General features: G+C 34.7%; 1 protein-coding gene and 1 long non-coding RNA gene across 2 annotated transcripts; one reads left to right on the plus strand and one right to left on the minus strand.

The window, feature by feature from the left end:
- The first annotated feature begins 3,260 nt into the window (after window positions 1–3,260).
- Window positions 3,261–4,805, plus strand: LOC127866347 (uncharacterized). The gene is made up of 2 exons (XR_008042965.1): window positions 3,261–3,640; window positions 3,786–4,805. It is a non-coding gene; the product is annotated as an uncharacterized LOC127866347 (long non-coding RNA).
- Window positions 4,806–7,457: 2,652 nt separating this feature from the next.
- On the minus strand, window positions 7,458–10,586 carry LOC127869620 (putative nuclease HARBI1). The gene is made up of 5 exons (XM_052412276.1): window positions 10,558–10,586; window positions 10,024–10,215; window positions 9,357–9,429; window positions 9,051–9,232; window positions 7,458–8,059 (listed from the first exon to the last, which is right to left on the minus strand). The coding sequence occupies exons 1-5, from the start codon at window positions 10,584–10,586 to the stop codon at window positions 7,840–7,842; spliced, it is 696 nt and encodes a 231-aa protein (XP_052268236.1). The 3' UTR covers window positions 7,458–7,839.
- Between the last annotated feature and the right edge of the window lie 3,630 nt (window positions 10,587–14,216).

Here is a 14,216-nt window from a genome sequence, read left to right on the forward strand (position 1 = left end):
ACAGGTAGATCGCATTCTGGTCCATATACATGTCAAATTTCAGCAAACGTGTTCGGCCAGTTTTCAAGCGCCCCAAATCGCGGCTATATGCCTCAACTTAACGAAACTTAGCCCCCTTTATCATTCGTTCGATTGAACGTCATCAATGATGACGTCCAATACATCACTCATTCCATATGGAATTTTTACACCCATTATTGCTGCTTCTTCATGTATTTGCGCGATGATTATCTGAGATATTAACTCTATGATTCTACATTCTCAAATCTTTTCTATAAAGAAGGAATGTAGTTGACAATTGTTAATAGTTTTATTTGATCGTTCGTCGAAAAGTTGTAATTCTGTTACTCTTGTATCTTCAATGCAATTGAGTAATTAAATAGTAATTAAATTGAATGCGTTTTAATTCCCTTTTATTATTGTTTAATTTGAGTTACAATGCTATGACGTTAAATTTTATTTACACTTAAATGTATTATGAATATTGCTGGGCCAAGTGTGAGGTTGAGCGCTCTATAACCAGGTTTAAACCCCCAATGCTTTGCATTGACCGTTCCAAGGCGGTGACCCCAGCTTTATTCATATTTTGTGTTTATGTTGGTTTGTATTGTGCTGTATTGTGCTGTTTTGTACTGTTTGGGCAATCGGTCACTTGCCTTAAATAAAGGACCAACTAATTGTTTTTAATGAAAATTCAATACTGCTCCAGCAGCTGGAGTTTCACTTCTTTATATTGCATTGCACAACAGTTTGATGTGTGCTGCGTGGATGCAGTAGCGTGTATCCCCGTACATATCTTCGATGTTGTTATATTTTCAGCCTTCAGAGGCTGGTAGCGGTATTGTGTTTTTATTATTTTTTAAGAAACCTTGTTTAAGACCTTTCTTATACTTAGATTCTTATACATTCTCTGTACTTATAAAGTAAACGTGTATGTTCATCAATTGAGAGTTCTGCAGGTTATACTGAATTTTTACAGACCATTATCTGACAAGCTGCCTCTTACTCTTTTATGTATGTTGACTTGGCAATGTGTATTAATGTGATTATAAGATTGGTGGTTTCGCCAAATAAATAACCTATGGACAGATTGATTACAAAAAACCCGAAAGTTGTTCTCTCACCATTGAGAATTCCGATTACACGTAGTATTCATTTGCCGTTAAATTATAGACAATTACTTTTTTCTAAACCTACAGTCAAATTAAGTTTACTTCGAACATCTTTCATTGGAGGTACAATGCGGCTGGGTTCTGGTTCGCAGCGTGGTTTAGCTCCGTGTAATCGGTATCCTACAATAAATAAGTGCAACTCCAGGAAGTGTTTATGTTGCAAGTTTTTAAATATGTCCTCTTTTATTCTTTCATCGGTTAATAACCGCAAATTTTCAGTTAATATTAAATCCGATGTCTCATGAAATTCTATGCATGTGGTTTATGTTATTACTTGAAATGTACCCTGTTGCGGTGCGCAATACGTTGGGCAGACGGGTAGATCACTTAAAACACGTTTTAGGGAACATTTTTTTTTAAATTAAAAATAACAATAAATTTTATAACTTCATTTACCAGCACTTTAATAAAACAGGTCATAACGTAACAAATATTTAAATTCAACCTGTGGAGCAACTTATTTTTAATAATAGTACTTCAAGTCAGTGCCAATTAAAAGCAAGGTGCATGTCAGAATTTGAATGGATTAAACGTTTGCAATCAGCTTACCCACTTGGATTGAATGATAATATTCTAAATGTTGGAACAATTTCTAAAAATAAATCGATTAATTCATTTTCTCTGTTTAGTAAAAGTCTAAGAAATAAACGTTCACATGGCATTAGGAAAAATGGTAACTTAAGGCGTAAATTTAAACGTCTGCTTTCTTTAAATGATTGCTACATAGTATTACAAAATGGGGGTAAACATAAATTACTAAGTGCACTTTGCTCTCTTTCTGTTTCTTCGTTGGCGCATATTGATAAGGAATGTAAACTTATTTTACTTCAATCTGACCCTCTATATGAATGTGTTTGTATTATTGAATCTTTCACTGACTACTATCTTAAACCTTTTATTGAAAATGTACTTAACAAAACTAGAAATCGTATCAAAATTGAGTTTTGTAACAAAGGTCTTGATTTAATTGACCTTCCTAAAATATTCAATGATAAAAATGTACGTCGGTTGATTCCCCCTTATTTCCGCAATACTGAATCACCACTTATTTGCTACAAATATAGTAAACCTGTAAGAAGTATCGTTTTTAATTATAATTCTATTTCCACAGATATAAATGTAATACGAAATTGTCCTACATTATGTGACTGTACTAGTTCTAAATATATATATGGTCCAGTTGGACATGTTATTACTGGGGACCTTAATTTCATTCAAAATAAAACCTTAGAAATTTGCTACGCAGAGGCCCTAAGTACAGACTGCCTATTCCTGTTGATTTTGATGACTGCATTAAGAATATCGTAACATCCTTACATGATTATTGCACTAAATGGTGCAGGAAGGAAAATGCTGAAATTACTGCACTCAATGATTGGAAAACAAAAATATTTAGTATGGCCATGAATAAAATATGTTTTTATGATACACATCCTTTGGCCCTACCACATTCACCTAAATTTAATAAACAAAATCTCTGTAAATTGCTTGAAGACTTAAAATCTAAATTCGTCTTAGTTCCTGCTGATAAGGCTGCTAATAATGTTATCATAATATGACGAGTGTTTTATGTTCAAACTATTTCACAAGAACTTTCACAAACTACATCATATTGTGAGTACAATAAGCAACCTAATGAAATTATTACCGACCATATTGCCCAATGCATAAAGTTAAATGTAATAGTCAATATTACTGACAAGAAATTGCCATCACTTTACTGGATACCTAAATTACATAAGACGCCATATAAAAGTCGTTTTATCGCTAATTCAGTGTCTTGTACCACCAAACAATTATCAGTGTATCTTACATCTGCATTGAGTGCTATTAGATATCATATAGCTAAATTTTGTAATAAAGTTTATGAAAATAGTAATATTAACCTATTTTGGTCAATAAAAAACACCTTAGAAGTTATTGATAAAATTGAAAATAAAAAATATAAGGTGTCACAGGTAAGTACTTATGATTTTTCGACACTATATACAACGCTTCCTCACGCTTTAATAAAATCCAAACTTGTTTCTTTGATTGAAAAAACTTTTGCTAGAGAGAAATGTTTATATCTAGCTTTAAACACTAAAACAGCTTTTTTATACGCCCGTCTATGACGGGACGTATTATGGTATACCCCGCGTCCGTCTGTCCGTCCGTCCGTCTGTCCGTCCGTATGTCTGTTAATGTCGTACGCTACGTCAAATATCCTTTGACAGATTTTCTTCAAATTTTAACACAATCTTAATATTGATAAACCCTGATCCCCTTTCGTTTTTGACGGAATTCTGAATTGTCGTTCCAGAGTTATGGGACTTTGTTCGTCAAAATTTCGTGATTTCATTGAATGTCCTACTGTAGCTATATAAAAATGTTAAAGTTGTTATAACTTTGGTATGCTTGGACCTAGAGTCTTGAAACTTGACATGAAGGTTGGCCAGAACTAGTAAGTAACCACTGGACATTTCAAGGTCATTCATTTGAAGGTCAAGGTCACTGTGACCTTGAATGTAAAAATGTTAAAGTTGTTATAACTTTGGTATGCTTGGACCTAGAGTCTTGAAACTTGACATGAAGGTTGGCCAGAACTAGTAAGTAACCCCTGGACATTTCAAGGTCATTCATTTGAAGGTCAAGGTCACTGTGACCTTGAATGTAAAAATGTTAAAGTTCTTATTTCATGTTATAACTTTGGTATGCTTGTACCTAGAGTCTTCAAACTTGAAATAAAGATTGGCCAGTACTAGAAGATGACCACTGGTCATTTCAATGTCATTCATTTGAAGGTCAAGGTCACTGTGACCTTAAATGTTAAAATGTTAAAATTGTTATAACTTTGGTATGCTTGGACATAGAGTCTTCAAACTTGACATGAAGGTTTGCAAGCACACTTAGATGACCACTGGTCATTTCAAGGTCATTCATTCTAAGGTCAAGGTCACACAAGGTCACTGTGACCTTAAATGTTAAAATGTTAAAATTGTTATAACTTTGGTATGCTTGGACATAGAGTCTTCAAACTTGACATGAAGGTTTGCAAGCACACTTAGATGACCACTGGTCATTTCAAGGTCATTCATTCTAAGGTCAAGGTCACTGTGACCTTAAATGTTATTGTTGTTCATGTATCCTACCGTAGCTCAAATATCCCCCGATGGATTTTTTATACGCCCGTCTATGACGGGACGTATTATGGTATACCCCGCGTCCGTCTGTCCGTCCGTCCGTCCGTCCGTCCGTCCGTCCGTCTGTTAATGTCGTACGCTACGTCAAATATCCTTTGACAGATTTTCTTCAAATTTTAACACAATCTTAATATTGATAAACCCTGATCCCCTTTCGTTTTTGACGGAATTCTGAATTGTCGTTCCAGAGTTATGGGACTTTGTTCGTCAAAATTTCGTGATTTCATTGAATGTCCTACTGTAGCTCAAATATCCTTCGATGGATTTTTTTCAAATTTCAACACAATCTTAATATTGATAAACCCTGATCCCCTTTCGTTTTTGACGGAATTCTGAATTGTCGTTCCAGAGTTATGGGACTTTGTTCGTCAAAATTTCGTGATTTCCATGCTCATGTACTTATAAAATAAACCATGTATTCAAATACAAATAAACTGAAGTAAAAAAATGATTCAAAGGGTTATTTATTACCTTACTACTTCATTGGCGAACGACGGGCGTATCATGCGCTCATGGCGCAGCTTTTATTTATTTACTAATCAGATATTAGATAATTACATCATTTGGACTGGTCTTGACTTTTGTGCAGCACTTACTTTTCTTTTGGATAACTTGTTTGTTGAATTTAATGGTAAAATATTTAAACAAATTATTGGCGTTCCTATGGGTACTAATTGTGCGCCACTTATAGCTGACCTTTTTTTATATTGTTATGAAAGCGAGTTTATGTTAGAATTATCTAAAACTAAGCAAGTAGATTTGATTAATTGTTTTAACCTTACTAGTAGGTACATTGATGACATACTTAATTTAGATAATCCATTATTTGAACAATATATTCACAAAATCTACCCAAAAGAACTAGTCTTAAATAGATCGTGTATATCCAATACAGACGCTGCGTATTTAGACGTACATTTAACTATTAATAATAATTTGATCAAAACTAGTTTATACGACAAACGGGACGATTTTAACTTTGAAATTGTGAATTTTCCGTTTCTAGATGGCAACATCCCTAAAGGACCTTCCTATGGTATTTACATTTCGCAGTTGGTACGTTATGCTAGAGCATGTTCGTGTATTAAAGATTTTAATGATCGTAATCTAATATTAACTAAAAAATTGCTAAAACAAGGCTTTTTGTATCATAACCTAAGAAATAAATTTGCTAGATTTTACTCTAAGTATGGTGATTTAATTTCAAAATATAATGTTTCTTTAAAATGGCATTTAAATAATGGAATCTCCCATCCATCATTTTATGGAGATGTTTTGAAGCGTGTCCGCAAATTAAAATATGTTAAACCAAATGTTCATATTAAACTTTTCAATTTAATTAACTTGTTTTTATCAAAAGGATACGATGCTTATGTACTTAAAAACACGTGTTTGATGGTTTTCGATTCACTATATCTTTCTTCCCTTAAAATTTGGAATCATTAGTGATATTATAGGCATTTTTCACTGTTGAATAAAATTGTGTCATTGTGTCGTATGAACAAATCTGCATGAATACTACATTATAGGCATTTTTCACTGTTGAATAAAATTGTGTCATTGTGTCGTATGAACAAATCTGCATGTAAACTACATTTGGACTCAAATCGTACATCAAATCATTTGTCTTCAGTTGTCAAAACACCTATATACTGTTTGATTCCAATAATGTCGCTTTAATGGAATTACCATTTGTATTCATTTGCTTCTTAATATTAAATCACGTAAACTTGTTTTATTAGTAGCACAGCCCCATTAATATTTTTATTTAGTACTGCTCTTGGAATTTGTTCACGTCATTATTGATTTTTGTGACGTCATACGACCGACTTTCCCAGTTGTAATCTACATGCATAGGTCATTGGGTTTATAATGTTTCATTTTATTTATATTTTCTCTCTGAGGCGTTTCTTGTTTGATTTAATTATTTTTAATTTGTTTAGCAGTCACATAAACAACCAAGCTATGTAATATGGAATTTTTACACCCATTATTGCTGCTTCTTCCTGTATTTGCGCGATGATTATCTGAGATATTAACTCTATGATTCTACATTCTCAAATCTTTTCTATAAAGAAGGAATGTAGTTGACAATTGTTAATAGTTTTATTTGATCGTTCGTCAAAAAGTTGTAATTCTGTAACTCTTGTATCTTCAATGCACTGAGTAATTAAATAGTAATTACATTGAATGCGTTGTAATTCCCTTTTATTATTGTTTAATTTGAGTTACAATGCTATGACGTTAAATTTTATTTACACTTAAATGTATTATGAATATTGCTGGGCCAAGTGTGAGGTTGAGCGCTCTATAACCAGGTTTAAACCCCCAATGCTTTGCATTGACCGTTCCAAGGCGGTGACCCCAGCTTTATTCATATTTTGTGTTTATGTTGGTTTGTATTGTGCTGTATTGTGCTGTTTTGTACTGTTTGGGCAATCGGTCACTTGCCTTAAATAAAGGACCAACTAATTGTTTTTAATGAAAATTCAATACTGCTCCAGCAGCTGGAGTTTCACTTCTTTATATTAATAACTTGTAATTGCTTCTATGATGTTGACAATTCTGTTGTATATTGATGTTTATTTTATGCTTTCCGGTGGTTTATAGAGAAATATTAGTGAAATAATACTGGTATTCCACTGTTTTAAACAGTGAAAAATAACAGTGACAAATATCGATATTTGTCACAGTTTTACTGTGAAATTACGTCATTTTTTCAACGAAAATGACGTCATAAATCCAGCGAAAGTATCCAGTTTAACTCATTTACAATGTAAATAAACATTGAAAAAAACATAAAATAAAAAGAAAATTTGTTCGATTCGATGGAATATCGATTTTATTTCACTCGAGATCATAGAAAATATATATTTTCACTCGTGACTGCGCCACTCGTGAAAATATTGTTTTCTATGATCACTCGTGAAATAAAATCGATATTCCACCGAATCCAACAAATATCCTCTATATATTTATTGATACAAATACATTTAATTGTAAGTGTAGTTAAAATAAATGTTATATTTGTTAGAGTTCCACAAAGGCCAAAGAAATTTTTTTTAAAAAGGAAGTGGGACAAACTGGTGGTGGAATCTTTGAAATCTTGAACGACACTTGACGCATATGCATTTAACCCTTTTTCTCAGAGAAATCATTCAGCACATATTTTATAGACTTGTTTTGTCTTTATCAGCTTTAAATGAACACACATTTTTAAGACTTGTTTTGTCTTTATCAGATTTAAATGAACACACATTTTTAAGACTTGTTTTGTCTTTACCAGATGTAAATGAACACACATTTTTAAGACTTGTTTTGTCTTTATCAGATGTTAATAAACACACATTTTTAAGACTTGTTTTGTCTTTATCAGATGTTAATTAACACACATTTTTAAGACTTGTTTTGTCTATGTCTCAGAGCGAGTCACAATATATCCCTTCTTCTTCGAAGGGGGGGGGGGGGCATAAAAGAACTAACATTTAACGAAACAGTTCAATCAGCTGCTGCCTCTTGTTGACTGCTGCTCCCTGCACTGGTGCATTGTTTGGAACCTCCTGCTCAATCTCGTCCCCAACTTCTTCTTCTATCAGTGGGACGTTTAATTCCAAGCACAGGTTGTGCAGGCGCATGCAAACTGTTGCAATTTCGCAGCACTTATTAGGCTGGAAAGGCAAGCATCCACCAGTGCGATGCAGGCATCTAAAAATGAACCAAAATCTTTATTTAACATAGCAATAAGATACTCAAAGATGCAGGGGGCACTCCTCGTTAAAAAAATCTGCACCAACATTTTCGACATTTTATATGACTAAAATTTGCGGTTTTCAATGAGATCCATTTGATGTCAATATAAAGAAATACAGTATGTTTCTCTATAAAACAAATTGTCAATAGCTTATGAAAACATGTTATTTGTTTCTGTATTCACCATTTATGTCCAATTTAATTTAAATACACTGGAACAATCGCTTTCATATAAAAAGAGGATACACATAATGTTTATGGGCCACGATCTGTGAAAAAGGTGGTTTAATGCATGTGCGTAAATTGTCATCCCAGATTATCCTGTGTAATCCGTTAAGGCTAATCAGGGCAGACACATTCCGCCTTAACTGGATTTTTGTCATGATGAGTCTCCCTTTAAACGAACAAGAGATGTTTGTCAGAAACACGATGCCGGCTTTGAAATAAAATTTCAATTTATAATTTGGCAGGTTTAAAAATTATTTCCCTTTTATTAGTTCCCTCAGAATGTACTTTTTTACTTTTGACCTTGAAGGATGACCAGACAGTTCAAATGCTATATGCCACCCTACAGGGGGCATAAAAATACAATAAAAACAGAGTGTGTCACCCTTGATTGGCCTGTGCAGACTGCACAGTCTTATCTGGGATGACACTTTACGCACATGCATTAAACCCCCTTTTCACAGAGTGAAGATCATATTGAAGAGTTTAAATAAAATGAATAAGAATATCATTTTATTTTAACCCAAAAATCCACAAGTTACTGGTATGCACAATGTTGTTTTTTGAACAAATATACATTATTGCAAAAACCCTCATTCATTCAAAAAAGCTTAAGTCATGAATTCAAACATTTTAGTAGTTAAGCTGAAACTAATGATTATATAGAAGTTGACAACTGTCGCGATGAGACTTATACTTCGCTGCTTATATAATAAATTACCTAAATCGTGATTTCAAAACACCAAATGCTCGTTCTAAGACTATCCGTCCTCTACATAAATGGTCGTTGTAGGCTTGCTCACCATCATTGGAGGGATGAGGTACAGGGGTCATGAGGTAGGTCCTTAATGGATATCCGCTATCCCCTAGCAGATGACCCACATCATTGGTGCTCAGATATTCCTGTAAATTAAACTATTTTATTGAACAGTCACTTTGTCTATGATATAGCATCTCAATAAGTTTCACCAACCTAGCTTAAGTATATTTTATTTTATGGTAAATTAAATAAATGCAACTAGGTTACCTTTACGCCACTGCTATCAAACACCGAAGCATCATGTGTCGCACCAGGCCATCTTGACACGACATCTGTGAACCTTAAAGAATAGTACATGATTGTGTAAGTTTGAACCAGGTTTTAAAGATAACCACAGTACATACTTTGCATTGACTCTGCCAATGTCTTTATCTGATAATGGCGGAGGTCCTGAAAAATAATATGAAGGCACTTCTGTGAACACAAGTTAAAATGGACTCTCCTTTCTCAAGATGCAGCATGTTTTTTTTTTCTTTTAAGATATTATGGGCATTTTTCACTGTTGAATTGAGCTGAAAAGAATAAACAGGTCAAAAGAGTTAGTTAAAATGTTGTAACTGACCATTTATCTGCTATAATTCATCTTGCTACCAGTTGTTTATAACAAGAGCTGTCAGATGACAGCGCGCTCGACTATTCGAGTGCTTGACAGTATAACGTAAGCCATCATGGAGAGGAGGGTATACTTTGGGGGTGTGTCATTTAATTTAATATTCAATTATCTAAGTATAAAAGGGGCCATAATGTTTTTTGGGCATGTACATAAATAATCACTATTTGATGATGACAATTGCGCTTGATTCAATTTATGGTATGTCTCTACTTTTATATATTATTTGATGATAATAAATCATAATACTATATTTACATTTACCTCATGTTGGCGTCAACGACAGCCTGTACATTAATGGCATGGAACCCCTTCCTGCACACATAGGCCTCTTCAGCCTCAGCAGGTTTGATAATGGGAACAAGGGTCCCGTCGACTGCCCCAACTACATTTGGCAGCTGACATTTTCTGAAAAATTCCTGCTTGACAAGCAGAACAGCTGGTCCTTGTGGAAATCTAAAAATATAAATATATTTTTATATAACTGAGTATAAAATTGAAAATAAAAATAATTAAGTGAGCATTATTAAAATAGTTTTATTACAATTTAAGATCATCATATTGTAGCTACAGGTTGTAGCTCTTAAATGAAAGTCTATTACATTATTTTGTATAAGCTTAGGTTAAGGTTTTAATGAGGCTTGATCATTTTCAATTCTAAATAATTTAAATGATCCGATGAGAATGAACTGACTTGAATTGCTATGATATAACTAACAAGAGCTGTGTTTGTGAAACACAATGCCCCCGACTGCCCGCTTTGAAGCCATATCTTTGACCTTGAAGGATAACACAGACCTTTCATCACCCAAAATGTGCAGCTCCATGAGATACACATGCATGCCAAATATCAAGTTGCTATCTTGAATATTGCAAAAGTTATTACCAAGGTTTAAGTTTTGTGACAGACACAAACAGTGACAGACAGGCCAAAAACAATATACCCTGGCTGATCATGCGATCTGGGGGAATACAAACTCAAACATGCAAGTAAAAATGATTCAAATAAGCGCAAGATATATATATATCAGGAAGAAAACATCAGAAAAAGGAAAATATGATATACTCTGGGTTTATCCTAGAATAAATGAATCTTCATTATGCATAGCACAAACAACTTTATCATCCATATATTGTGAGCCTACAGTTATACGCATACAAAAATAAATGATACATTAAGTACATTTTTGGAATGGGTCTGGAATATTAAGGCAATTACCTGATCTTTTTTCAACTTTTGATTTACAGCTGAGATGAACTTCTGTAAAATCCGACAGAAGCTTGACTTGCTTATTCCGTGGATATCACCCACTTCCGAGTAAAAATCTCCCTTAGCAAGATACCTCAATGATGCTAAAATCTATAAATAAAAGAATTAATTATATATATGATTTTTCATTTTCACATTACCAAAACAAACAAAGGGGACAAATGCACAAAAAGGGAATATGATAAAAATAAATACTTTAAATGGCTTTAGGGTAGATCTTAATGGGATTGTAGAGTTATATGGCATAATTGGGCACTGCAGACTTGGGTGCAGTATTGAATTATCTTATAAATAAATTGTTAGCAAATGAAAACAATATAGAAACAAACACAAACAGTATTTTGATGTCATCATAATTATATGCATAGTAATTTTCTTAATCATGATGGTATTATCACCATTCAATTTATTTTAAGAGACTCTTTTGATAACCGTATGATTTTAAAGACATTTGTTGTTTTGGTAAGTATTTTTCAATCACAACTTGTAGAAGTATTACAAGGTCATCATTAGCGGGTGGGGTAAATAAGTCTTCATTTATTTTCTTCGATACATTCACATCGACGAATATAAAATGAGTAAAACATTAATTATGATTAAGCACCACAACAATTTAAGATAAACCTAATTATCAATATAAGCTTTTATTCATTACAGATACAAAAGTCATCGTTTGATTGTTTTGCGATTAAATGTGTGTTGTCAATTGCTATGTAAACAAACTTGTAAAGGGCAACTACTCTAAAGCTGTAAGGTTAAATTCTTCTTTGTTGGTTGAAAAAAATACAATTTTATAAATATAATTGCGTAAATCAAAAGTTTCTTTGCCCTTTTTACATACCTGTGTGACGGGATCAATGGCATGAGATCGCCGGCAAGTTGGTGCTATTTCTTCCCCAATCAAAACCACCAAACGCTCTATACCGCCCCTACTTAAACGATATCTGAATACAATGTCCTCATCTCTTAAGTTTTCGAGAACTATTCTCTCTCTAAACAGCCTTGGAATCGGTACTTTGCGTCTTCTTTCATCGTCGACGAGGAAAACGACCGCCATTTTTACGTTAATTTACGGTTGCCCTTACCCAGTCGTATATTTATGTATGAAATTTATGTAAGATGAATTTACGATTTGCTTGATGAAACGCTATTTCACTGAAACGTCGTAATTTATGTAAATCGTAATTTACAAATAGTCGTAAATCGTTGATGAAACGGCTCGCTGATCGGTGCGCATGCCTAGACGTCGTTCGTCACAAAAAGAAGAAAGCAATCCATAAACTTCAAAAACAGATTATATTTATCTGACTGGCTACATACGGACCTTAAAAAACGACGATGTTTCAACACACTATTCTTGTTGACATTTTTATGTTTAAATTTGGAATAGTGTTAGTATTAGACATATGTTCGACATCGTTATCGACAAAGACTGCATTGAAAATTAAGATGTGCAAAAGATAGGTGTACTGAGACCTTACCGATAGGGACACTCTAAGTCGGCAACATTTCGACAGTTTTTCAATATGGTGGATAGAGCGTACGGAAGAATAACAAAGTAAATAAAAAGCAATTATTTCTTGCTTTAATGGTACCATTTGCATGAAATTGTGTTTTAGACAGGTAAACGATGATAAGTTTTTGCAGTATCAGTGTTCAATGGCCCTCGCAGTGGTGATCAAATTTTGCACCTTAAGACAATGGGCAGCGCATTGCAACTCTTGAGAAACCCTTTGGGTTATTAAGCTGAGAGTTGAATTATTGCAACTAACTCTAAGCATGATCGGATCGCACTTCTTCTTTGACAACGCACAGAAAAATAATTATTTTGTAGTTTGCTTTAAAAGCAATTACACTGACAAACATATTTCTCAGACACTCTGTCTGACACTATTTATGTGGTTTTAACCCAACATATTTCGACACAAGTTCTCTCCATCAATGTTGATCGATTAAGGTGAGACTGTACGATTTTTATTTGTATTAAATCGTTTCATTGGAATTTGCTCCCCTGGGTTAATGGTGGTCGTTGTTACATAACAGGTCACACACGACAGCTATTTTATTAATTAAAACTTTGCTCTGTCGAAGTGTATTATGGCAAACCGCTACACAGGTAAAATTGTTCCTCGTCAACTGAAGTGATTGGATAAAACAAGATTCAAAGCGAAAGAGACATGCTTTCTGTAACCCGTGCTCACCCCACTCACAACGGGGTGACCTTCAGTTGTCCGCCACATTCCATGCGCAGTTCGAAAATATGAAAACGGTATTTTTCAGTCGCAAGCAATCCAGGACGTATACGACACCTTGAGTAGAAAAGTCTCGACAATGAAGCCCGTTCCCTCCATAATAACACAGTTTTAAGGGGATTCTCCGAGTCAGCTAGTATCGAGTACTTTGCCCATGTCATCCGAGAGTTCCCCTGGCAAGCAATAAGACTCTTGGACAACACAATACAGCTGAAGTCAGGGGAAATTGCTGGTGAATCGTTTCCCGTTCTCAAGGCGATAATTATCTGATCTGCGTCTTGACAATGAAATCATGGACAGCGCTTAACTGTTGGAGAAAAAAAACGCACTTCGGAATATCGCGGGACGATCCAAGTGAGACAAGCGAAGCACACAAGGCACTGTGACAAGATTTCGAGGCGGCTCGGGACATATACGGCAGCAGGAACGTGAAGTGCTATTTCCGGTGGCACTATCTGTTCACGGCGAGGTAATGAGGAACATGTTCCCTAATTGGCATAGTTAAGTGCGCGGTTCCAGAAACTCCAACGTTGCCACCTGCATTGATCAACGCTTCGATAAAATAACTGCAGATTATGTCAACCATTATGTGCTAACACTCAACCACCGAGACAAAGCACGGAGCCCCCAAAGGAACTCACATATGTTCATGAGGTACAATCAGAGAAAGACGATAAATCAGACACAGCTATCAAGGAACCGAAGCCCGAACCGAAATGCCACGTCGTCCTAAAGGAAATGCTCCAACAATGCCCAAAGCGCGCAGCAGGAAGTCGCCACTCTCAACCACCAGATTGTTTTCGAAACAGCCCGGGTACCTGATGCATGTCCACTTAGTAACGTCACATGCGACCCCGGCAACATATACACGTCCAGCGACCGGAAACACGGTGACCGACAACCCCACTACCACTGTTGTCTAGGAACACACCTGG

Source organism: Dreissena polymorpha, chromosome 2 (assembly GCF_020536995.1).
Source record: "Dreissena polymorpha isolate Duluth1 chromosome 2, UMN_Dpol_1.0, whole genome shotgun sequence".
NCBI classification, from domain to species: Eukaryota; Metazoa; Mollusca; class Bivalvia; order Myida; family Dreissenidae; genus Dreissena; species Dreissena polymorpha.

Excerpts from the sequence above, each read along its gene's own strand:
- LOC127869620 (XM_052412276.1), bottom strand. The coding sequence starts at position 10,586 with ATGGAGCTGCACATTTTGGGTGATGAAAG. Across the intron at positions 10,216-10,557 it reads CACATTTTGGGTGATGAAAG|ATTTCCACAAGGACCAGCTG; the intron begins GTCTGTGTTATC and ends TTATATTTTTAG. Across the intron at positions 8,060-9,050 it reads GTTTTGAAATCACGATTTAG|ATGCCTGCATCGCACTGGTG; the intron begins GTAATTTATTAT and ends GTTCATTTTTAG.